Source organism: Mandrillus leucophaeus, unplaced genomic scaffold (assembly GCF_000951045.1).
Source record: "Mandrillus leucophaeus isolate KB7577 unplaced genomic scaffold, Mleu.le_1.0 Scaffold147, whole genome shotgun sequence".
Lineage (NCBI taxonomy): Eukaryota > Metazoa > Chordata > Mammalia > Primates > Cercopithecidae > Mandrillus > Mandrillus leucophaeus.
The window spans coordinates 1,116,036-1,143,038 of NW_012101443.1; the positions used below are offsets into that span (position 1 = coordinate 1,116,036).

At 39.2% G+C, this 27,003-nt stretch overlaps 1 protein-coding gene across 1 annotated transcript in view; it reads right to left on the reverse strand.

The window, feature by feature from the left end:
* COG3 (component of oligomeric golgi complex 3) overlaps positions 1 to 23,044 on the reverse strand; it is a 79,802-nt gene extending 56,758 nt beyond the window's left edge. Inside the window, exons 1-9 of the mRNA XM_011974594.1 lie at positions 22,735 to 23,044; positions 11,909 to 12,055; positions 9,584 to 9,645; positions 8,304 to 8,469; positions 7,016 to 7,090; positions 5,868 to 5,960; positions 4,772 to 4,815; positions 4,637 to 4,718; positions 3,241 to 3,321 (exon numbers count right to left, since the gene is read on the reverse strand). Of these exons, the coding sequence (XP_011829984.1) occupies positions 3,241 to 3,321; positions 4,637 to 4,718; positions 4,772 to 4,815; positions 5,868 to 5,960; positions 7,016 to 7,090; positions 8,304 to 8,469; positions 9,584 to 9,645; positions 11,909 to 12,055; positions 22,735 to 22,908 (924 nt within the window). The 5' untranslated portion in view covers positions 22,909 to 23,044. The remainder of the gene's footprint in view (positions 1 to 3,240; positions 3,322 to 4,636; positions 4,719 to 4,771; positions 4,816 to 5,867; positions 5,961 to 7,015; positions 7,091 to 8,303; positions 8,470 to 9,583; positions 9,646 to 11,908; positions 12,056 to 22,734) is intronic.
* Positions 23,045 to 27,003: the final 3,959 nt, after the last annotated feature.

The window sequence follows — 27,003 nt, forward strand, 5'->3', positions numbered from 1 at the left end:
TTTAGTCTTGCCTATTTACCAGAGAAAGTTTAGATTCCTGCAAAAAAAAAAAAAAAAAAAAAAATCCATTGGAATTTTTGCTAGTACATTCTAACCAACAAATTACTCTGGGAGAAACTGACATTTTAAAAATTAAATCACCCCAACCAGGAAGAAGATGGGCTTACCATTTATTCAGCATTTTATAATTTTCTGTCTAGTTTTGTCATTTTCTTCATCCTTGTATTTCTGTTAAGGTTACTGCTAGGTAAGTATTTTATGCTTTTTGTCACTGATATAAATGGGACCCCATCACATATATTAATTTGTTATTAATGGTATGTAGGAAAGTTACTGATAACTATATAATCATTTTATAATCACCCACCACACTGAGCCCTCTTATCTATACCATTTCTTTTCTAATCAAATTTTTATCATTAGTATTTGGCTAATAAGCAAAAGCAATCAATCAGGCACAATCTAAATCTCATGCATTCAATTAACATCCAGATATACATCTGTTAGACATCTAGGTTGTACACATATTCTACATATATATTCTATAAACAAAACTAAGTTTCTCCCATTTCAAAAAAATATTCCTTTAAACTGGCTGGCTTCTTTTTTTTTTTTTTTTTTTTTTTCTGAGACAGGGTCTCACTTTGTCACCCAGGCTAGAGTGTAGTGGTGCTATCTTGGCTCACTGCAGCCTTGACTTCCAGGGTTCAAGCAATCATCCCACCTCAGCCTCCCAAGTAGCCACACCACAGGTGCACACCACAATGTCCAGCTAATTTTGTATTTTTGGTACAGACAGGGTTTCGCCATGTTGCCCAGGCTGGTCTCGAACTCCTAAACTCAAAGGATCTGCCCTCCTTGGCCTCCCAATGTACTAGGATTGCAGGTGTGAGCCACTGCACCCAGCCATCAACTGGCTGGACTTTCAAGAGAGAAACAAGCAAGGAAGTGAAGTCAGTCAGCAAAAGTAGATTATTATTTCTAGAAACTTCACAACGAGTAGAAAGAATATATATGCACCAGCTTCAATTAAATGTATCTCAGATATGTTATAAAATACAACATATACTGATTTTTGCCCCCTCCATGCTATCAATTAATCAAAAAAAAAAAACATGGATTCCTGCTACGTAGAATGAAAAAGGTACATACCCAACCTCATGAAATATCCTACCAATGCATTAATTCACCCCCTAATCTCACCTGGATTACTACAGAACCTTCCTTAGTAATGAGGCCTCCCTGTCTCAAATCTCTCTTCACCATAATCCATTTTTTATATTGCATCCTTAATCTTTTTTATTAATACATAATTGTACATATTTATGGGGTACAAGCGATATTTTGATACATGGATACAATGTGTTACGATCAAATCAGAGTGTTTAGAGTATCCACCACCTCAAACATCTATTATTTCTTTGTGCTGGAAAAATTTCAAATCTTCCCTTTTAGCTATTTTGAAATATACAATAAATTGTTAACTATAGTCATCTTACCACACTACTGAACACCAGAACTTATTTCTTCTATTAAACTGTACATTTATACCCATTAACCAACCTCTCCACCTCCCCTCCACCCAACCCGTCCCAGCCTCTGGTATCTATCATTCTACTCTCCATCTCCACAAGACCAACTTTTTTAGTTCCCACATATGAGTGAAAACATATATTTGTCTTTCTGTGCCTGGCTTATTTTACTAACATAATGACCTCTAGTTCCATTCATGCTGCTGCAAATGACACGATTTCATTTTTTGTTACAGGTGAATAGTATCTTATTGTTTATATATACCACATTTTCTTTATCCATTCATCCACTGATTGACACTTACGTTGATTTCATATCTTTACTATTGCAAATAGTGCTGCAATCAACACAGGTATCCCTTTGATACACTGATTTCCTTGCCTTTGGATAAACACCCAGTAGAGGGATTGCTGGATAGTATGATAACTCTATTTTTAGTTTTTTGAGAAATCTTCGTACTGTTTTCCATAATAGCTGTACTAATTTACATTCCCACCAACAGTGTATAAGAATTTCCTTTTCTCTGCATCCTCACCAGCATTTATTTTATGTCTTCTTGATAACAGCCATTCTAACTGGGGTGAGATGACATCTCACTGTGGCTTTGATTTACATTTCCCTGATGATTAGTGATGTTGAACATTTTTTCATATACCTGTTGGCCATCTGTATAGTCTCCTTTTGAGAAATGTCTACTCAGCCTCTTTGCCTACTTTTTAATGGGATTATTTGGGGTTTTCTTCTGTTAAGTTCCATGTATATTCTGAATATTAGTCCCTTGTCAGATGAATAGTTGTAAAGGTTTTCTACTATTCTACAGGTTGTCTATTCACTTTGGTGATTGTCTCCTTTGTTGGGCGTAAGCTTTTAAGATTATTATAGGCCCATTTGTCTATTTTTGTTTTTGTTGCCCATGCTTTTGAAGTTTTAGCCATAAAATCTTGGCCTAGACCAATATCCTACCTAAAACATTTCCCCTATGCTTTCTTCTAGTAGCCTTATAGTTTCAGATCTTAAGTCTTTAATCCATTTTATTTTGATTTTTGTATATAACAAGACACAGAGGTCTACTTTCATTTTTCTGCATATGAATATCTAGTTTTCCCAGCAATCATCCTTTCCCCACTAAATGTTCTTGGTGACTTTACCAAAAATCAGTTGGCCAAAAATGCATGCATTTATTTCTGAGTTCTCTATTCTGTTCCATTGGTTTACATTTCTGTTTGGCAAATCTGACCAAATAACTCCTCTGTTTAAGACACCACTTCATTGATTCTCTACTTTTCCTAAATTAGCATGACATGTAACATCCCTCGTGAGAGAGTCTTTGAAGTATAAAGATCTCTCCCAAAATGTATGTCTTTTATGTCTCCTACAACCTTCCCTATATGTGCTGTTCTCTGTTTATCAAAACACCCTTATCGGTCCCTTCACGACCACCAGTCAAGCTTTCAAAACTTGTCTATCACCTTCATCTAGAAACCGTCCCTGAGCATCATAGGAAAAGCTAGATGTTTCCTGCTCTGTGGACTTCAAGAACCTAGACACAACACTAAGATACACTGCTATAATGTGGAAGGACAATGTCAACCTTTCATTCAAGTTCACTTCCTCAGTATAAACAAAGAGCCTAACATACAATAGTACTTCAAAAGGGTTGGATGAACAAATTTCATAGCAATGTCCTAGTTATGTCAATAGACTTACTCTGACTTTGGGGGCAGCAGCTCGAAATTTCACATAAAATAATGTGAAGGCATTGTCTGCATTAGGTACAGATGAAGGATCCTAAAGAAACATGGGGAGGATAGGGAAGAAAGATAATTAGCAAACAAATAATCATTCAGAAAACCCAACAGAAACCATTTCCTATGGCTACTGCTTGGCCTGCATACCAACCAAAGCTTAGGGAGAAAAATCTCAGGGAGATTAAATATTATTATGGCTACAAATGAGAAATAATTAAATGGAACTGTCATCTCTCTCTCCTTTATAGTTAAAATTAACCTTACATTATTTAAATTTTGGTGGTAAACAGATCCGAATTGAGATTCACATTCTGCCACTGAATGTGCCCATGTACTTCATCCCTCTAAGACTCAGTGCATCTATTAAACCCTAAAGGTTTGGTGCAGCTCAATAGTAAAGCACTAGCACATAATAGGTACCAGTATTTATGAGATATTAGTTTCCTAAACTTACTGAAAATTTTGCAAAGTAAAAAAATATATAGGTTGGTTGGTATGTCAGCTAAGAACAATGTGAACAGTAAAACTGCAAGCCAAACATCACAAGCTTTGAATGGAAAGTTCAAGAAGACACTCCACATTCTTCAGAAAATAAACTTAAAAACCAAAACATAACATTTATGATTTTATTTTCTTAGGAAAGGAATATTTTCAATGACCATCTAGCTTGTTCTACTCTTATTTTCTAAGCTTACACTCTGTTAATTTTCCACCTAGAATCAACTACAATCCGTAATTAACTAATTGATTTGCTTCTTTTTGTACTGGTTATTTCTTTTGAATATAAGCTCCATGAGGGCAGGACCCTTATTAGCTCCTCTTTGTTTCTATACAGTTCCTAATAAAATACCAAGCATTAGGCAGTGCTCAGTAAAAATGTTTGCCAAATACAGAAAAGTTGAAAAATACAAAAAAAGTGTAAAGAAGAAAATTTAAATTATGCATATGAGATGCATAATTATGCATATGAATATGCTTCAAAAGCATATTAAATTATCCCACCACTCAGACAGAGCCACTTTTATGATTTTGGTATATTTCCTTCTAATATTTCCATGAAAAAGATAGAAAAGGAATGTTTTAAGAGACAAATGATTTGTATCTTATTATTCATCATATAGTACTGAATACTTCTCACACTATTAAACAGTATTTGAAAATAACATTTGCAAGGGATATTTATAACATAGTCATTTTTCCCTACTATAAATAAAAAGCTGTTGTACATATTCTTAACAAAAGGTAAAAATTTTTTGGAATTACAAAGTACTAATCTCAGCCAAAGATGATGGAAGATGAAAGAATCAAAAACAACAACAGCAACAAAAACCTGTTGTTGAGATCAGTTAACTCACCCTTTTCAGTAACTGATTTGTGAGGGTCTGTAGTGTGTTCACAGTATATGTCTTCATGAGGTGCAAAGCTTTAGAAAGACACCTGTCTCTTATACACATCTAGTCTTCATGAGGTGCAAAGCTTTAGAAAGACACTGTTTAAACTTCAGCAAATATACGGGATAATCTTTAAAATTAGGCTGTAAGGAAAAGAGAAAGATTTACAAAGTGGAAACGAACACAGACAAAAAGCAAGCTTTTAGTGAAAACCAAGGTGTCCCTATGTAAAACAATATATAAAGTTCAAAAACAGATTTCATAAAGATCATAAGCTCCACGAAGATGAATAAATACTGTGACTGTTTTAGTCACAGTCAAACCCCCTGTGCCTGGCACAAAGTAGGAGCTAAATACATATCTGCAGTTGTTAGCAAAAGATATTTTCAGCACCCCACGGACTTCAAGGCTAATATGTAAGGCCCAACTAGGAAAAGAATAGGAGTTAGGGGAAACAAACACAGCAATAAATCCTGAAGAAACAGAAATAGAGGGTGATTAAATCAAAGGGCTTGTCCCTTTATTTCCCCCCAAGTAACACTTTCTGTTTCCAAAGAAATATCTAGCACGTCAAGACGCCAACAATTTAAAAATGGCTCATCCTGTTAGATGGGATAAAGCTGCGTCAGCCAGGACGCATTCCATTCCAGGGGCCATTGCAGGAGCTAAAAGTACTTTTTACACCACTGCTAACAACAACTAAGAATTCACTACAACTTTTCTTTAATATGTTACAAATACATATTTTTCCCTTGGGCAGAAATAATCACTTTACAGCACAAAAAGTGATATAATAGGAATGTTGTTGTTTTTTTGTTTTTTGTTTTTTTTTTTTTTAGACAGAGTCTTGCTCTGTCCCCTAGTCTGAAGTGCAGTGGCACGATCTCGGCTCACTGCAAGCCCCGCTTCCTGCGTTTACGCCATTCTCCTGCCTCAGCCTCCCGAGTAGCTGGGACTACAGGCGCCCACCACCTCGCCCGGCTAGTTTTTTGTACTTTTAGTAGAGACGGGGTTTCACCGTGTTAGCCAGGATGGTCTCGATCTCCTGACCTTGTGATCTGCCCGCCTCGGCCTCCCAAAGTGCTGGGATTACAGGCTTTGCTAAATACAGAAAAGTTGAAAAACACACAAAAAATAGGAATAGGAATAGGAATCTTAAGATTTCTTTAAAACATGCAAAAATACTATGACTTACATGAGATGAGATATATGTTATACAATCATCTAACTTGGCCAGCATAGGTATAAATCCGTCGCTATTCACCGACAATGTAGGGGAATTCAATTTCTTTAAGGGAAAAAGAAAACAATCTTAATTCACAAAAAATGATACAGATAAAAGTTGGAAACTATGGATCAGAGTCAGCATATTTGCCTTTAGGATGTAACAGGTCTTTATAATAAATTTTAGAAGTCACCAAAATATCCTCAAACGTAGCCCACATGTACAATAAAGAAGAAAAAGCATACTGAGTTAATTCAGTTTATTCCTAATAAGCTTTAATGGTACTCTTCATGAATTAGGACATAGTACATATTACCCCACTATACAATGTCATATTCAAATAATATATGAAATACCTAGATTTCTCACTTTCTGGTATACAATATACATAATTTTTCTACTTGCAAACAATGGTGATTTTTCTGCAGGTTAAATGATTAACTAGCAGTCATACTACATTTAACAGTCATACTATGAAAGTAAAATACAACCAGTCAATCATTTCTTATCCTGATACAGAAATAGCTTGGCAACGACTACTTTCCACTGCATTCCATTGTTAACTAGTCACTAGTTTTAGTTATGTCTTTAACAAACTAAATACCTATGATTAAATGATTTTAATAACATGATTTATACATAGTTATGATTACTTTATGAGTCAGAAACAGAAATATAATTTACATACTTGTCTTTATTGGAACTATTATACTTTATTGGGATACAAGTATACATTTTGAGGACTATACTTTTCTTCAAACTAAACATGAGAATAAGTTTCAAAAAGGTTTTGACTACTATCATAGTAGCACAACCACAGCAAAATCTAAATCTTCTTACAATCTTCCTCAAAGCTTACAAATAAGAAACTACAAGAGGTAACCAATAAAGAGATTTTAATACCAAGAATACAATTTAAGAAATACACCTTAACTCAAATATTTTAAAATCTGAACTGGTAATGGTATCTCCACTGTCTACAAATAGGAATATCTATTAGCAAGCAAGCTAAGTTAAAATATCACTCAAGCCAATTTATAGATTTAAAGATTACATGAACAAAGGCAAAAATAAAATAAAAATCACTAACTTTATAAGAAGTAAAGAACAATGCTTACTGTGTTAATAGTTTCCAATTCGTTAAAATAGGAAAGCTTTTGTTGAATGTTTTCAGCCAGATCAACAAGTTCCGACTTGCGTTTTTTAAAAGAGAAAAATCAATTATTATAAGAATACAAGAATCAACATGCCAGTCTCAAAGTTACACTAAATAGATTCACATTAGACACAGAGGGTTATATCAGATATAAGAATACAGCTCAAGTATTTCTATAATCATGAACTAAAATAGGCGATAATATTACAGTAAATTTCATATGATCTCTTCATAAAATAATAAATGACCACATTTTTAAAACACACGGAAGTACTTAAGTGTTCTAGCTCTAAGTCAAAAAAAAAATCAATCAGTTGATCTTTTCAAAATGTCACCATTAGTATAATCACTATGCTTTTTTTTTTTTTTTTTTGGAGTCTCGCTCTGTTGCCCAGACTGGAGTGCAGTGGCGCGATCTCAGCTCACTGCAAGCTCCACCTCCCAAGTTCACACCATTCTCCTGCCTCAGCCTCCCAAGTAGCTGGGACTACAAGCACCTGCCACCATGCCCAGCTAATTTTTGTATTTTTAGTAGACACAGGGTTTCACTGTGTTAGTCAGGATGGCCTCGATCTCCTGACCTCAAGATCTGCCCGCCTGGGACTCCCAAAGTGCTGGGATTACAGGCGTGAGCCACCACACCCAACCTCACTATACTTCTTTGAAAAGTGTCAGTAGCCGGGTGCAGTGACTCACACCTGTAATCCCAGTACTTACGGAGGCCGAAGGGGGCAGAGGACTTGAGCTCAGGTGTTTGAGACCAGCCTAGCCAACATGATGAAACCCTGTCTCTAATAAAAATACAAAAATTAGCCAGGTATGGTGGCACACTCCTGTAATCCCAGCTACCTGGGAGGCTGAGGCAGGAGAATCGCTTGAACCCAGGAGGCAGAGGTTGCAAAGAGCTGAGATCATGCCATTGCACTCCAGCCTGAGAGACAGAGCAAAAAAAATAAAAATAAAAAATGAAAGTGTCAGTAATAAAGAGTGGACAGAGCAAACCAACATAGCCACTACATTCTGAAATTGTACTGAGACCTAACAGCTCAAAACATAAGAAGGCTTGCCATTGCTATTCACATGTGCTTAAAAAGCAGGCTGTCAGTGTAATAGTCTGCATGCTGAGCACAGGCCTCAAACACAGCAGAGTTGAACATCTTGGAGAAATTAAGAAAATTAAAATAAAACTGTATTCATCTATTTTAAAATGTTAAATATAACAACTGACCCTCTTTCTTACTCCAAATTACCTGCTCTTTTAGGAGCTGTTCACAGGCTTCATGTAGGGTTCCTGTCTTATTGGACACAAAAAGATACTGTTTCTGCAAAGACTCCAGATGCTGAAGAGCACTGTTTACATCATTCAGTATAGCATCACACTGCTCCTGAAACCCAGACAAGTAATCCCTCATCTGTCTAGAAAACAGAACCAAAAGGGGATTGGCAATAATCTTTTCCCCCAATAAGCACAGTAAAAAAACAACAAAGGCTCATTTTTCCCAAAACGTTCGAATTTCAGGAGGAAAGTCTGACCTACACACATCAGTTGATTATGTTAAGAAATGTACCAAAGTTATGTCATGAACTGTTTCAATATTTAAGAAGGCAAATCACTAATACTGTAAGTAACAAAAGGAATTAGCCTTGAAGCCATAACCTGGCTTTTCACATAGAAGGCAATGAATCACTGGCTCAACTTCTAAAGACTGGGACACCAAAGCCATCCCAAGCTACCAAGTAAGGTCAATCCTTCCGATCACTTTCCTCTTTGAAAGACGGTGTGATGTCATGGAAAGAATTCTAGATTTAGAATTAGAAGACCCGGGTCCAAGCACCAGCTCTGCCCCAGTCTGCATGAGACTAAGCAAGTTACTTATTATTTCCAGGCCTCAGTTGTGTGATTAAATACAAAAAGAGAATTACATTATAATTAATAGGTTAGGAGGAATAAGAATAGTAATATCTTTCCTTACATAGCTGTTAATGAAAATTAAATGGGATCATACATTAAAGAGTCTACCACACTGCCTAGCAATAATAGCCACCAAACAAATCAATACACTGAATATGAACATTCGACCCACAGCCCCCACAGTCAGCTAGAAACTGTACACTGTCATTTCCCCCATGCTGTCAACATCCACTGACAGAAGTATAGTTACAACCAACCGAAGTGGTCATCCTGAAAGTCTTTCGGGGATGTTTCTCCTTCTAAAAAGCAACAAACACCTCCTGGAATTCCTCTGAAACTCCTACTTGAACCTAGTTCTTCCTGGAGTTATCTGAAAACTAACATCTATCCCTCCTAACCTATTAATTATAAGGTAATTCTCTTTTTGTTTTTAATCACACAACTTCTAAGTAACAGTTTTAAAGACCCAAATCTTCTCACTGGCTGTTCTTAAAGAATATATGGCTGTTACAGTTTTCTTACTACCTTAATTTTATTTAAAGACACTGATTATGAAATGCTTCAGATGACTGTGATCTAAAAATTAAGATATCCAACAAATGCAAGAGACACACATACCTATATTTAGTTCCTTCATCTTGATCCATCTGAGTTTGCAGCTTTGCAAACCATGAGAAAAACTGGAAAAATAGAGTATCATATTGTGAAAAAAACTAAAACTGACAAAATTTAAAGTGGCTACATGCTAAACAGCAAGTCAAAAGGACAGACACTATCCAAGTTTTATTGTTTAGGGCTCAGCCATAATCAGTTTTAAGCCAGAAGAAGATAATTTAATTATATCCACAATATCCATATGCTAGGAAAAGCAAAAGATATTAAAACATTGGCCATTTCACTAGGTGTGGTGGCTCACACCTGTAATCCCAGCACTTTGGGAGGCTGAGGTGGGCAGATCACCTGAGGTCGGGAGTTCGAGACCAGCCTGGCCAACATGGTAAAACCCCGTCTCTACTAAAAATACAAAAATTAGCCAGGTGTGGTGGCACATGCCTGTAATCCCAGCTACTCGGGAGGCTGAAGCAGGAGAATCGCTTAAACCCAGGCAACAGAGCGAAACTCTGTCTCAGAAAGAAAAGGGCCAGGTGCGGTGGCTCACGCCGTAATCTCAGCACTTTTGGAGGCAGAGGCGGGCAGATCACAAGGTTAGGAGATCAAGACCATCCTGGCTAACATGGTGAAACCCCGTCTCTACTAAAAATACAAAAATTAGCCAGGTGTGGTGGCACATGCCTGTAATCCCAGCTACTCGGGAGGCTGAAGCAGGAGAATCGCTTAAACCCAGGCAACAGAGCGAAACTCTGTCTCAGAAAGAAAAGGGCCAGGTGCGGTGGCTCACGCCGTAATCTCAGCACTTTTGGAGGCAGAGGCGGGCAGATCACAAGGTTAGGAGATCAAGACCATCCTGGCTAACATGGTGAAACCCCGTCTCTATTAAAAATACAAAAAATAAGCCAGGTGCCTGTAGTTCCAGCTACTCAGGAGGCTGAGGCAGGAGAACGGCATGAACCCGGGAGGCGGAGCTTGCAGTGAGCCGAGATCGCCCACTGTACTCCAGCCTGGGTGTCACAGCAAGACTCCATCTCAAAAACAAACAAACAAACAAACAAAAAAACAGAATATGGACTCTGGTATCAGCTAGCCCTGGATCTGAATTCTGGCCTGAAAAATGTCTATTATTTAAAAGGCGGATGTGGGGAGTTGACCTTAAACGAGTATGAAGAAACTTTCTGGGGTGACAGAAATGTTTTATATCTTAATTATAGTTGTTGGTTACATACATAGGTATATACACTTTTCAAAACTCATTGAGCTGACACTCAAAATGAACACATATTATTGTACATAAATTATAAGTCAGTATATAAGTTTTTTTAAATTTTAAAGGGAGAACAGGTATAAGTTTCATCCAGAACTTTTTTTTTAAGCAGTTCAAACTAGTTCATAGACGTGGTGCAAGACTACCTTCAAGTGAACTTGAGAACACTGAATCTCAAGTAAGATTCAATGTCATGGGTACACAGGAGGCTTGCCATGTACCTTGGCTATCATTTGCTGAGCATTTACTGTGTACTTGCTACACAATGCATTTACATGCATTATCTTCTTTAACGCTCACAAAAATCCTACGAAATAATATATAATTATTCCTGTTTTATATATTAGGAAACTAAAGATCTAAGAAGCTAAGTAATTTGCCTAAGCTCACAAAGATGCTAAATGATGGAACTGACTTTCAGGTGCAGGTGAGCCTAGCTCAGGAGCTGGAATTCTTCATCGGTTTGTAGAACTGCCTCTCTCGACCTACTATATATGCAATCCAGTTCCAATACATGTACTTTATGTTTTATTTGGTAAATGCCTCAACTTTGACTCTTAATAGAACAAGGAAGAGGAGACAAGGAAAGTGGCAGAAGAAACTACTATAAGCTTAGGTTTCTAATGAGGAATGAACAAAAACCAAGAAAAAGTTACACATGCTAAATTATTGAAAAATAACTACAAGTGTTAATATTAAAAGAATATTTGGGTTTTTAAAAAAGGGAGCAACAAGTGAGATGGCGGGGTACCCATGCACACACTGAGGGAACAGGTTAACAGCAGACAGACACTGGGGGAAGTCGAAAGGGCACAAGACATCAGAACCTCAATAATCTATCAATGTCCAAATGTGGAATATCATGTTTCTCACATACATCATAACTATAATTGGGCAACAGATTCATTTAAAACACTTAAACAGCCACAACTAATGCAAAATCAAGAATGTTCTAGAAAGACTTGATGTTAACTATGGTGACAAATGTTCAGAACTTTTTTATTAGCCTTGTCTTGAGACATCTGAAATAATCAAACATCCTTAGAAAAGATACTGCAATTCACCTGCTGTGCGGTTTCAATTCTTTCTTCTTCCATTCCTAAGGAAGTGAAGCCCTTCAAGAGAATGTCTTCTGTAGATTCAGGCACTACTGAAGTCAGTTCAATGGGCAGTGACTGGGATGTTAAACTGCACAAGTCTTCAATTGGAAGCTTGAAAAAAGAGAGTCACAAAGATATTTAAGTAACCTGAAAAGTATCTGAACTTAACTCAAGATTGGGTTTCCATCTCAGTTGTTTTGAAATAGAAAGAAATATTTTCTATTAAATCATAGTAAGTTAATAAATACTATATAATACTAACACTTTAGGCTCTATGTTAAATGCCAGTCTCAAAATATAAACATGACACTGATGTCCCACCATTAGTAAGCTTTTTTTTTTTTTTTTTTGGTGACAGGGTCTTGCTCTGTCATCCAGGCTGACATGCAAGGCGCCACCTCAGCTCACTGCAACCTCAGCCTCCAGAGTTCAAGCCATCCTCCCAACTCAATCTCCAAGTAGCTGAGACTACAGGCACGCACCACCATGCCCAGATAATTTTTGTATTTTTGGTAGAGTTGGGGGTCTAGACATGTTGCCCAGGCTGGTCTCAAACTCCTGGGCTCAAGAGATCCCCCCACCTTAGCCTCCCAAAGTGCTGGGATTACAGGCATGAGCCACCACATCTCACATCTGGTCTGAGTTAGTTGTCTAAGAAGGGTGGTAAATCTGTGCTAATCCACACACATTTTCTCACTTGAGCCTCTTGTGAACTACCACCAGGCAAAGAGAAAACCTGTGTGCTACTGCAAGTAGCTTGCCCTCCCTGGTATCTAACACAAAAGTCTGACCAACTAACAGGATTAACAAATCACACCCCATGACTGGGTTCAGCGGCTCACGCCTGTAATCCCAGCACTTTGAGAGGCAGAGTTGGGTGGATCACTTGAGCACAGGAGTTTGAGACTAGCCTGGGCAACACAGTGAAACCTCCGTCTCTACTAAAACTACAAAAATAAAAATAAAAATTAGCTGGGTGTGGTGGCACATATCTGTGGTCCAGCAACTTGGGAGGTTGAGATGGGAGGATCACCTGAGCCACGAGGTGGAGGCTGCAATGAGTTGAGGTCGTGCCACTGCACTCGAGTGAGGCCCTGCCTAAAAAAATAAATAAATAAATCACACCCAAGAATTGATTAGAAATAAACATTACCTCCTCCTACCATTTCCATCTACCCACTGGCACATCTCACCACACCTTCCTGCTGACAAATTTTGAAATTACAGCTGAATAAGAAGAATTTTAGAGTTTCCCATCAGTTTCAGAAGAGGCCCACTGACAAGGTCTCACTTTGACAATATTAGATCTACAGTACTTTCTAGTTCTCCACTACCAAAGAAAGGCCAGGTGTTTATTTATAGTCATACGGACAAACTGTTTTTAGACCAAAACAAAGGGAAAATAGATGCTGGGGAAAGTAAAAGGGCCTAATTGTTTAGGTTCAATTCCAGTTTTCAGGCCTCAGTTCTTAGTTTATGACATTTAAGGTTCACTGATATAAGACATGATCCAAGGTCTTAAGAAGTTACTGCCCTGTCTACTTTCTAAATATAGAAGTTTCATCTGAAGATGGCATTTTCTCTTCAAAGCTAAAATAAGCTAGGTGCAAAATGCACCACTAATTTAGAAACACTGTCCTTTAAAAATAGGGTTGTGTATGGGTTCAAATAGGGCTATACTTATGGTACAGTAAAGTACATTACAATGCAGCCTAGTTAGAATCCTGCTCCTGTTCATTTACAAGCTGTGTGACATTGGGCAAATTACTTGATGTTTCTAATCCTCAATTTCTTCTCTTAGCTGACACAGATACAGTATCTGTATCATAAGGCTACTATAAAAAGTAAAAAAGAAAACAAAGATGTGGGAAAATCAGCTTGTTGGAATGCCGGGAAGCTGCAAAGCGTTTAGGAAGGTCCTTGATCTGCCTTCTCCCCACAAATGAGCCTGGCTCAAGAGTCAGGAGGGTCCTGGGTGTAGGCTAACAGGCCTCATTAAGGGCATCACTTGCTCAAGGAAACTCTTTCTGAATGGTAACACAATCCCTGAGTATAAAAGGACGGTGGCCCAGCAAGAATTAAGTTTCTCAAATCCAGTAAGAATTTATCCTGAGTCTGAAGTGTCATCAGCAACTGTGTGCTGCCACTAGGGGTTCTGGAGGACAGAGGAAGCTGTGCTGGGACAAGCCGCATCTACACCTGCTCTGCAGAAACCTTCCAATGAGCAACATGAGCTGTCTCCTTGGGGAGCCACCCAAGGCTCAAGGTAACCCACCTGAAGCAATGCTGCATGTAAAGCACTTAGCACAGACCCGACACATAGTAAGCAATACATTTGAGTACTGATATTATATTATTATTATTATTCCTATCTACTAGCAGCAACAGAGTAAGTTTATAAATCTAATTGACTTCTTGTAAAGCTGTCTTTACAAAAGTATATTTTATTAGCAGTAAAATTTAGTTCTATATGAATAGATCATGAAAAATTCAATCACATAATTCTATCAGCACTGTTTACATAATATCTAAGGGGTGCTGGGGCGACCAGGCTCAGATTTGGAAAATATACCAGAAAACACATGAAAGTTAGGCTAGGATGAAGAAAGCTGAAAGAAATGTTGATTGCACCCTCACAATAACAAAAAGTCAAATAATCCACAAGATTATAACTAGTCTTGAATCCATCAGTGTTGCAGAGTAACCAAGCAGATAAAAATCTGGGCAGCGACAGGCACCTCCAGGACGAGACAGGCTGCAAGCACTGGCTCACCTGTGGCAAATCATGGGGAAAAAAGAGATGGCAAGCATTACAAGAGAAAACAGGCTAGGCGCGGTGGCTCAAGCCTATAATCCCAGCACTTTGGGAGGCCGAGGTGGGCGGATCATGAGGTCAGAAGATCAAGACCATCCTGGCTAACACGGTGAAACCCCGTCTCTACTAAAAATACAAAAAATTAGCTGGGCATGGTGGCGGGTGCCTGTAGTCCCAGCTACTCGGGAGGCTGAGGCAGGAGAATGGTGTGAACCCAGGAGGCGGAGCTTGCAGTGAGCTGAGATCACGCCACTGCACTGCAGCCTGGGCGACAGAGCAAGACTCCATCTTGAAAAAAATAGAGAGAGAGAGAAAACAGCTCAGTCAAAAGACAAAGCAATCAACAGAGCCGGCCTCAGATGAGCAAGAGACTAGAACTATCAGACAAGGAATCTAAAATAACTGTAATTAACATGTTAAAGGCTCTGCTGTAACACACAGATAAGCAGTAGGAACAGATATAAAATTTCAACAGAAAACTGAAAACTGTGTCAAAAGGAAATGTGACAAATAAAAATAATGGTAACAAAGATGAAGAATACCTGCAATGGGCTCATCAGTACACACAACACAGTTAAGGGAAAAAAAATCAGTGAACTTGAAGTTAGGTCAATAAAAATCACCCAAAATGGATCATACAGAGAAAACAGACTGGGAAAATAAAAACTGAACATAGCATCCAAGAATTGTGTGATAGTATCGAATTATATGATTATGTGTAAATGGGATCCCAAAAGAAGGAGAACAAGAGAGAACAGGGTGGAAGAAATATTTGAAGAAATAACTGTTAAGAACTCTACAAAAATAATGAAAGATATAAAACTACAGCTCTACAAAATTCGGAGCATCCCAAGCAGAATATACACATCCACACAGGCAAACCCCTCTATGCACATCATATTCAAACTCTCAAAAACCAAAGATAAAAGCTTGAAGGCAGCCAGAGGGAAAAAGGCATATTCTACACAGTGAAATAAAGGTAAAAATTACAGCAGACTTCTCATCAGAAACACAAGCCAGAAGACAACAGACCGATATCTTTAAAATGTCAAAAGAAAAACACTCAAGTCAGAGTTCTACACCTATAGAGAATTATCTGTTTAAAATGAAGGAGAAATAAGTACTGTTTAAAACAAACAGAAGTGCCAGGCGCGGTGGCTCACGCCTGTAATCCCAGCACTTTGGGAGGCCGAGGCAGGTGGATCACCTGAGGTCAGGAGTCCAGGACCAGCCCAGCCAACAAGGCGAAACCCTGTCTCTACTAAAAATACAAAAATTAGCCAGGTGTAGTGGCGGGTGCCTGTAATTCCAGCTACTCGGGAGGCTGAGGCAGGAGAGTCGCTTGAACCCAGGAGGCAGAGGTTGCAGTGAGCTAAGATCATACCATTGCACTCCAGCCTGGACTATAAGAGTGAAACTCTGTCTCAAAAAAAAAAAAAAAAAAAGCTGAGAGATTTCATTACCAGCAGACCTATACTACAAGAAATGTTAAAGGACATTCTTCAGGCAGATGGAATATAACGCTAGATGAAACACATATCTACCCAAAAAACTGAAGTGCTCCAGAAATGATTAAAATGAAGGTACATATGACAGTTTTTCTTTTTTTAATCAGTCAGCAAGAAATGTCAAAAGCAAAAGTAGTAACAATGTACTGTGGGTTTATAACATATGTAAAATTAAAATGCCTAAAACAATATTGCAAAACAGGGAAAGGAAGAAATGCAAGCATACTCTTTGGGGTGTTTTTTGAGACAGGTTCTTGTTCTGCCACCCAGGCTGAAGTGCCGTGGTGCAATCACAGCTCACTGCAGCCTTGATTTCTGGGGCTCAAGCCATCCTCCTGCCTCAGCCTCCCAAGTAGCTGCAGCTGCAGGCAAGCACCACCACACCCAGCTAACTTTTTGATTTTCTTTTTTTTTTGTAGAGATGAGCTCTCACTATGTTACCCAGGCTACTCCTGAACTCCTGAGCTCAAGCGAGCCTCCTGTCTCAGCCCCTCAAAGCATTGGAATTACAGGCATGAGCCACCATGCCCAGCCAAAGAATTCTGCTATACGGTTGTTATACTATATACATGAAGTGGTATAATAGTTAGAGGTAGGCTGTGACTAATTAAAGTAGTACAGACGCTCCTCAACCTATGATGGGGTTGTGTCCCAATAGACCCATCGGAAGTTGAAAATATCCTAAGTCAAAAGCACGTGGCTCACTGGGAGCTGTGGCTCACTGCCATGCCCAGCACCACAGGTACACTTTCTACTGAATATATGTAGCTTTCACATAAAGCCAAAAGTCATAAGCTGAACCATCATAAGTCAGGGACCATCTGTATATTGTAAATCCTAAGACAACCACCAAAAAAACTGAAAATACATAGAGGACCTGGCAAACCAGTCCCAATATCACCTAGACCCATATCCATCTGTAATTCAATTTCTTTTGAGAAAAACAATTATAAATCTATCCGAAAGAATGTAGATCAATGTCAAAATCCCAGTTGTGACACCAGATACTATAGTTGTGCAAAATGTTACTATTGCGGGAAACTGGGAAAAGTGTACAGAACTCTCAGTATTATTTCTTATAACTACAAGTGCATCTACATTATTTCACCTTTTTAATAAGTAGTGTAATAATCATATTCTCCCATCAGAGTTCATGAGGCCTTACACTGCATAACTCTAATACTATCTCACAATATATAACAAATTCCAGATAAAAAGTATAATTCCTTTTGTTCCAGAATCATTTATAATACATAGAGCTGTCCTTTTAAGTGTATTTATTTGAATAGGTAATAAATCTCAAGGCACAAAACTCAAGGGAGTCAGTGAAAAGTCTCCTTCCCCTCGTACTCATTCTCCAGCCATCTAGTTTCCTCCTCACGGGCAGGCTATCAATGTTACTAGTTTCTTAAGCATCTTTTCTAACATGGTCTATGCATATACAAAGGAAGTATACCTTTCTTAAACCCAAATAACAGTATACACACCTAGCCTTTTTCACTTAATATGCAACATTTTAAAATGTCTCTTCAACAGAGTATAAGGAAAAGACAGAATTCACTCTTACATTGTCATGACTTGTCATTAAACTATAAAGAGTGCTTATTTTAAAAGTCCCAAGAATACAGAATGATATTTAAGTGAAAAGCAAGTCTCCCTTCTTCCCTCTCCCCTGCTTGTCCAATTCTTCCTCTTTAAGCCAATACCAATGTTTATATTTTGAGAAGTTTTTCTAAGGAGTCTGAGGGTAAAACGAAGAACTACAAAAGTAGAAGGAACTAAAGAAATACTTTTGAATTTTTGATCAATCTTTTACGAAAATTATTCAAAATATATGAATATAATTTTTTTTAATCCAAATCATCAGAAGACTTAAAATGAAAAGTAACATTCTCCACCACCCTCACTTTTCACCAGTTTAACCATTTTTAGTATTCTTTTACGGTAACTCTACAACTCTTAAACAACACCAAAAAAAGATTTACTGCTTTGTGTTTGGATTCATCAATTTTAGGTCCTAGCTATACACTCTTACTTCACCATGTAAGATAAAGAAATTAGTACCTCTATATCTCTTCCCTGTTTACTCTCAAATTCTGTCACCTGTACTATCTCTTTTTTAGATTATCAAATTTTATAATATTTGCATCTGGTTCTGTGGTTAAGTCTTTAGAATGATTTTCAAAAGGATACTACCTGCTTCCTGCCTTCTATAAATATGCCCAACTTTCAGGTTCATTGATACCATCTTTGGTTTTGGTGTGCCACACATTTATTACTGTCATTTCAAAGGGATCTAGGGGTGTCATACACGTGTGCTCAGTCTGTTATCTTGAACCAAAAAAGTTTTATCTTCTAATTAACGTTAGAAAATAAATAATTTGAAAACTGTACTTGAGAAACTACTACAGATATTCCAGACATATTCTGTAACCTAGATGCGAGTAAATATATTCTAAATTTATAAAAGAGTATTCTATTTGATTACTTCAAGTACAAATACTACTTTTCAATCATAAGAACTTGAAAAACTAGAGGCAAAAAGAGGTTCCCTGTTTCCTGGTTCTAATACAAAACCATCTTCTCTCAAACCAAGCAAGAGAAGCCATAATGCAAACGATTCAAAGAAATCATTTTTTAAAGTAGCAAAACAAGTTGCTTTTTAATAGCATATGAGGAAATGCCCCCATTAAGTAGACTAGGCAGCTGTCTTCCTTTCTCAAAACACCTGGTATAGAATGACAAGTCAAAAAGGGGTGTGGTGGTATCACACACTTTCCTGTTCTGACCTCTCATTCACTTGTAAGCAGGAGGAGACTGAATGCCTCCTGCTTACCAGCACTGTCCTGGCTTCCAGATGGAGCAGACAGATACCACTAGAGAGAGAACACAGTTCTAGATTGCTGGTGGGCCAGTGCTGCAGAGCTACTGTATAGTTTATGCAAATAGAAACACTAACATTAAATAGTAACTACAATAAATTCTCAAGTTTTGCCTGACCAGCTGAGCAGGTCCATGAAATAACAAGTAACATACCTCTCTCTCCCAAGCTTTACTTCTTGCAGAGCTCTGCGTTGGAGAAAACCACTTTTATAATCAATCTGATCAATTAATTCCCTAAACGAAACCTGATGTTATGTTCTCTGCTTAGAGCAAATTACTGAAGGGGTATAGGTGGAGTCTCAGAACCTTCCTCAAGGCACCTAACCTCTCCTTTTCTTACCTTTGGTTCAAATGACACCTATACCACCTCAGCATCACAGGATTCTAATCTATTCTTTTAAGATGTTAATGATTTGAAAGAAAGCACAAGAATAATACTAGCAAGTAACTTGCCATGTGCACCTTACATACGTGATTTCACATAATTCTCCCAACTCCCTATGAGATAAGTACTCACCATGAGTTAAGTCCCCATTTTATAAAGAAGAAAATTAAGGCTTAGAAAAGATAAATATCACATCTAAGGTCACACAGCCTGCAAGAAAACAACAGCTGTAACAGTAAATTATAGGTAAATGTTGGGGTAAATTATTTCAGCATTTTATCAAGAATTACTAAATTCAACAGAAATAGGCCCCTCACTACGAAGAAGTTTGCCCTGGCTACAAAAGTCTACCTAATATTCTATTGTAAATTATTTTCTCTAATGCCAAAAAAACGGTATAATTCCTTTGTAAGATAAGACTAGTTCTCGTTCATAAAAGAGAAAGCTATTCTCTAAAGACATTAACATCTTTATGATATGTACTTAGGGTTAGTTGGCCTCTTGCTATTCTACTAGCCTGCTCAGTTCCAGTCGTTCTGGAAGTAATTTATCCCGTGAAACTTGTGAAACACTACAGAAAATCCTTGACTTACACTGATTGGACAAAATGAAAATTGTGGCACTCTCTTTTGGTGCCAATGTTAAAAGAGCACTAATAGGGCTAAAAAAATTAATTCCAAAGTCTTCCCAACAGACATACAAACACTTTAGAAAAGAAAAATGAGGGCTGTAAAGCTGACGAGCAATGAGAACTGCCTTCTCAAAGATTCCAGGATGTGTGCATAACCAGCTCGGCTATTGCATTCTTTTTTAGGGGGACAGAATCTTGCCTGTCACCCAGACTAGAGTGCAGTGGTACAATCTTGGCTCAGGGCAATCTCTGCCTCCCAGGTTCAAGTGATTCTCGTGCCTCAGTCTCCCCAGTACCTGGGATTACAGGCATGCACCACCACACCCAGCTAATTTTTGTATTTTTAGTAGAGCTGGTGTTTTGCCACGTTGGCCAGGCTGCTCTTGAACTCCTGACCTCAAGTGATTCGCCTGCCTCGGCCCTCCAAAGTGCTGAAATTACAGGCGTGGGCCACCGCATCTGGCCTCAGCTATTGCATTCTCACAGGAATCCAATACTGAGCTGCACGTACCAGAAGACCCTTACTGAATTCTTGAACTCCTTAAGCTCATCCTCTACCCATGACCTTACACTGTTCTTTCTTCCAGTTGCAACGTTATTTCTTAAGTCTTTATAAGGTTAGCTTCAGGTATTCCATCATCAGTTCTCATCTCAGATTGTCACTTCCTTGGAAAGGCCTTCCCTCTTTCTTTAAAAGGGCACACCTCATCCCTTTCTGTCACACCATCCTATTTGATTTTTCTTATATTATGGACCACGGTCTGAACATATCTTCTTTATTCTTTTTTTCCATAATCATGATCCCCACAATTATGTCAGCTCTATGAGGCTAAGGATCTCGTCTTTCCTATTTATCTTTCTATCTCTGATACCTAACTCAGAGTAGGGACATAACATATGTTAAAGACTGCATGTCGCCAATGGTAAATATGAAAGAATGGGGTGAAAACGAAAGATTTCATTTAGTTCATTCTAAACGTTCTCCTTCATGCTCAATGAGAAGAAGAAATAATAGTTTATGACCCATGGCAATGAAAACAAATTTTTTTGGAGAATATGCATCTCCCCCATCACACCCCCCACTGTTATTAAGTCCAAGCATCCTGCTGCAGTAAGGAGCCAAATCAATTATAAACAGACTGGAAAATTTAGAGAGCAAACAACTTTTATTATCCAGCATATAAAAGAGTTTGATAGCCAAGTCAAAGAAATTTCCACCTGCTCCTTCGTTTATTTCAGATTCACTTCCGGTACCACATCCTAGAGGTGGAAACAGAAACCCAAGAAAGAATGCCTATTTGATGGCAGAGCATACAACACAGAGAATGTGAAGAGAACGTTTAAATCCAACCTCTAAAGCTGGAGGACAGAAAAAGTTGAAGACTCTAAACTCAATCTGCATTTGGACACAATTCCAAATCGTATAAAAAGAATGCTTCAGGCCTGGCACCGTGGCTCACGACTGTAATCTCAACATTTTGGGAGGCCAAGGCGGGCAGATCACTTGAGGTGAGGAGTTCGAGAACAGCCTGGACAACAGGGCGAAACTCCATCTCTACTAAAAATACAAAAAATTAGCCAGGCGTGGTGGCAGGCACCTGTGATCAGCTACTTGGGAGGCTGAAACAGGAGAATCGCTTGAACCCGGGAGGTGGAGGTTGCAGTGAGCCGAGGTCGCGCCCCTGCACTCCAGCCTGGGCGACAGAGCGAGAGAAAAGAATGCTTCCAACATCAAAATTAACTATCACCACTGCTTATATAAAATAATCCTCCTAAACCTGGCCCTCAAAACTGGAAAAAGTTTGTTAAACGTGACAATTCATGTTACTTCCTGCTATTACAACTAATTGAATTGAATCACACAAGAAGCAGTACTGCATAATATCCTAATGGTAAGTGGATCAAACACGTTGACACTAAAACCAAAACCCAGCACTGCTTAATAATGTACTGAGCCAGCTTTCAAATAAAATTCATTTTTACTGCTTTGCAATAGGTGAAATAAATCTGATCACCCATAACCTGCACTAGATTGAGAGCTCATAGTTCAATGTGCGATAAAATGAAACTGTCACTCAGGACCAAGTTTTAGTCTCCCCAAGACCCCCATGGACAAAGCAACCTAGGTGATTCATTAAGGCGGTAAACGAGCACTCGTTGGAGACTGTCCTGCAGCACAGCACCTCGGGTTGGCCGCCTCTCCTTCTAGGATAGAGTGGGCAGCAGGATTACGCCTCGGCTGACAGGACGCCTTGTCTGGGGCAAGACGCTCGGTGCAAGGCTCCGGGCCAACCGTCCCATGCTGCTGGGGGAGGACTGGGTTCCGGCGAGCACCAGCCGCAGGACGCCCCCACAGTCGTCCCTGGGCAGGATTAGAGTCGGGGTCGCAGGCAGCAAAAGTCTGACAGCCTGGGAGGTGAGAGGCCCCTCCCACCGGATCTGCCACCATGGCCAGGGAGGAGTGGAGAGATATCCTGGGGAGAGGTTGGTGAGGCCGGGGTCCTGCCGGGGCGCCCGAGGAGAATCCCAGCCCCGTCGCTCCAGCCCGGTTCCTGCCCATCACCTCACCTCGGATGGCACCGGCAGGTTCTCTGCCGCCGCCTTCAGCTCCAACACCGAGTCCGTCTGCCTGTCGGTCAGCGGCGCCGTCGTGTCCGGTCTCCGATCCCAGAGAGCCAGCTTCTCCCTAGCGTCCCGCTCCGCCGCCGCCTCGGGCAGCAGCAGCAGCGCCGCCTCCGCCATCGCCGCCGCCCCCGCGGCCTTCAGCAGCAGCGGGGTGGAGGGGGCCCAGACAGAGAGACCCAGGCCACTTCCGGGAGAACCGGAGCGTCCAGCACTGCACCGGCGGCGGGGCGGGCCGGAATGCCCTGACCGCGGAAACGGTTCGGCAGTGTGGGGGGCGGGACCGAGGCCAGTACAGACGTGGCTTTAAATGGATACGACTATTTCCGGTTCAAACGTAGAAGGTGGAGACGACAGGACCCAATGGAAACAGAAATGCCCCTACCGGAAGTATCTTCCTCAACATCAATAACTTTATTGTTATGTGTTGTACAGATTATTGACGACTGAGCTAAATCACCCTGCCGGCAGGAGACTTGGATTTACACCTCTCTGCGCACAGCTGGGTAGTCTGGTTGGAGTGTGTGGAGTGTATGATTTCCGTGTTGGCATGTTGACAATTTCTCCCTCTTGGATCAAAACCAAAAGCGTAAACTTTTCCAACATCCAGTAATTCCCCTACTGGAAAACTAATTTACGGAAACACATAAAAAATTCAAAGATGTGTCTATCTCAGACATCATTAATGGCATCAAATAACTGAAGACAACCTGAATGTCCAACACTGAAGAACTGGATCAATAATTTGTGGTACAGGCCAGGCACGGGGGCTCAGGCCTGCAATCTCAGCACTTTGGAAGGCTGAGGTGGGCAGATCACCTGAGGTCAGGAGTTCGAGACCAACCTGGCCAACGTGGTTGAACCCCGTCTCTGCTAAAAGCACAAAAATTATCCAGGCATGGTGGCACATGCCTATAATCAACCTGAGAGGCTGAGGCAGGAGAATCTCCTAAACCCGGGAGGTGGAGGTTGCAGTGAGCCAAGGTCTCGCCACTACATTCCGGCCTGGGCATCAGAGACTGTGTCTCAAAATATATAATAATAATAATTTGTGGTACAGACACATAATTCTATTCTACCATTTAAATCATATTGTAGATTTGAGCAGCAAAATAATGATAGTATTAGATCATAATTTACAGAATAAAATGAATACCCGTGAGTCCATACTGCTATAAATAAACAATTGAATAAATAAATGGTGGAGAAGAGACAATCTTCTATCTTACAAAAGAATTCCAATCAGTAAATGTAGAATGAGTGAGAGAAATAAAAAAATCATCATTAGGACACCACAGTAATAATTGTAGCAGGCAAGATCTAAGGATGAATGCTAAAATGATTGGGTGAAAGTTAAAGGAGAAATAAATTTGCATAATCCCAAATAATCTCCCTGAGATATCTATTAATAACAAGAGGGAATAGTAACTTCACAGAGGAGAAACTTGACAGACAGTACCTTAACCAACTGATCAAAGTCAGTATCATGAAACTCCTGGCAATATGGGTTGAAGACAGGATGCAACTTCTGTGGCATTCTTGTCAAAAATGCAAAATGTCATTCTAATCATGAAAAAAGATCAAACAAACTCACATTGAAGAGCTTCCTACAAAACAACTGACCAGTATTCTTCAAAAGTGTCAATGTGTCATAAAAGACAAAGGAAAGACTAAGGAACCATTGCATTTTGGAGGAAGCTAAGAAGACAAGACATCTCAATGCAATGTGAGATCCTGAAGTGGATCTTAGGACAGAAGAAGGACATTTGTGGAGAAAATTATAAAATAAAACATAGAAAGTGACATAAGGTCTGTACTTAGGTCACAGTTTTGTACCAATGTTCATTGCCTGGTTTTGATTATTGTACATGGCTAGGTAAAATGATAACATTAGGAGAAGCTGGGTGAAGAACATACCTGAACTGCTCTTGCAAGTTTTATTAAGTCTAAAATTATCTCAAAATAGTGTTTAAAATTTCATGTTACAGAAAATATGTATTTGTTTGGAGAAAATGGTTCTGATATAATTGAAGCAAATGAAGCAGTATATAATCCTGTTGGCCAGAAGGAACATTTCCAAAACACTGACAGATAGTAGGAATTACTGATAACTTTCTTTTCTTTTCTTTCTTCCTTCCTTTTTCTTTTTTTTTTTTTTGTAATGAGTTTTGCATTTTAGAATGAGTTTTTTTTTTAAATATTCAACCCAGCTTCAGAGTACTGTTTCCCCATCATCAATCCACCACTGTTTTCTAAAGAAAGTCATCTTGTAGATATGTATTGACATGTGACACTATTTGTTTAAATGCCTAAAACATAATTTCTCCAAGCCAGAGTGATCTTTAGTTCCACAATTCTCAAAAATAAGATTAATCCCGTTGAATTTTGCGATGTCAGCTCTTTACCAAACATTATCCTTCAAGGGCCAAGTGTAAGCAACTTCTCTCCCAAATGTGTTGCTACTGCAGATTTTCGTAAATCCTTGATCACTCCACTTTCTTCTAAGCATTATTTTCAGTTCCTTTTTGAGACAGGGTCTCACTCTGTCACCCGGGCTGGAGTGCAGTGACACAATCATGGTTCACTGCAGCCTTGACCTCCCCAGCTCAAGGGATCCTCCTGCCTCAGCCTCTTGAGTAGCTGGGACTACAGGCGCAGGCCACCACACCCAGCTAATTATTTGTATTTTTCGTAGAAACAGAGCTTTACCATATTGCCCAGAATGGTCTCGAACTCCTGGGCTCAAGTGATCCGCCTAGTTCCGCCTCCCAAAGTGCTGGGATTGCAGGCATGAGCCACCTTGCCCAGCCAAAATATTTTCACCAACTGGTGATTCATGGTGCTGAAGGGATGCAAGGTAGGTCATGATACCCATGGAAAAGATTTCGGCCAAGGTTGGAGGTTTAATCAGGTCAAATGAGGGGAGAGGAAGGAAAACACAATGCTGCCTGATCTATTCTTGAATGAGGAATTGAGGGAGCCAAGGAAGACAGCCATGCCTGGAGGATCCAGTAGTCACCAGCTGGCTTATGGAGGACACGAGAAGAGCCTATGGAACAGACTAACAGCGATTTTTATGGGGTGTTTTAATTGTATGGAACAGTAGCATAGAAGTATATACATTTAAATCATGCAGTGTTGCTCAAAATCTAGTGGAAAGTGTGTTATACGACATGCTGAACCTTCTACTTCATTCTAGTTTTCTGTATGAAGAAGTACTGCCTAGTCCTCCACCACCACCCAAAAGTACAAATTTCCTATAATGGATTCACTGTTATTCTCTGTACTACAAGTCAAATTTCTTCCTGTTTCTAGGTGATGTTTAGCTTACTCCCAGAAGGACTACACAACGTGACGAATACAATTGCAGTTCTTAAAATGTGTTTATTTAAGTATTGGTAATTGTTCCCATAAAATCATTCAAATTGATAGAACAAAGACATACATTGAGTATATCTATACATGAAAGGTTTAAATATATATTCATATTATGTTTGAGAAAGAGCAAGAGAATGAGAGACAAGATTGCACAAAATATCTTGGGAAAGGGACAAAGATAAAGTCAGAGGAGTCTTATCCCCAAATGATTAAGGTCCCCATATCACGGTAGATGATACCTTGTTTGTAAGATCTTATTCAGATGTCAGTTTTGTTTGTCAAAATAGCACGTCTATGCATAAAAGAAAAAAACAAAAATAAATTTGTAAAAACAGATTTCAGTTTTGATCTCTTGATCACAACCCTGTGCGTAAGCAGAGTAGGGGTTATTATTTTCCATTTAAAGATAAGCAAATAAAACACAGGGAGATGAAGTGAGTAGTCAGAGACTTTTCAGAGGGTGAAGGAAAAAGGACACTTTTGTGGCAGGGGTTGATACGCTCTTTTTAGAGGGAAATTTGCCGACACCTATCAAAACAGAGGCTAAAGAAATGGAGAGTGAGACAGAGAAAGAGAGAGAGAATATAGTCCTTGGATCCAGCCATTCAATCTTTCTATCACTGGGAAATTATTCTAGAGAAATTCTTATATATGCAAAAAAGTACATTTACAGGACAGTTTTTAATGAAGAAAAATTGGACACAACCTAAATGTACATCAATGGGGCATAGTTTTGTTCCTGTTGCCGATTGCTATATAAAAAACTAATCCAGGCCAGGCGTGGTGGCTCATGCCTGTAATCCCAGCACTTTGGGAGGCCAAGGCGGGCAGATCACC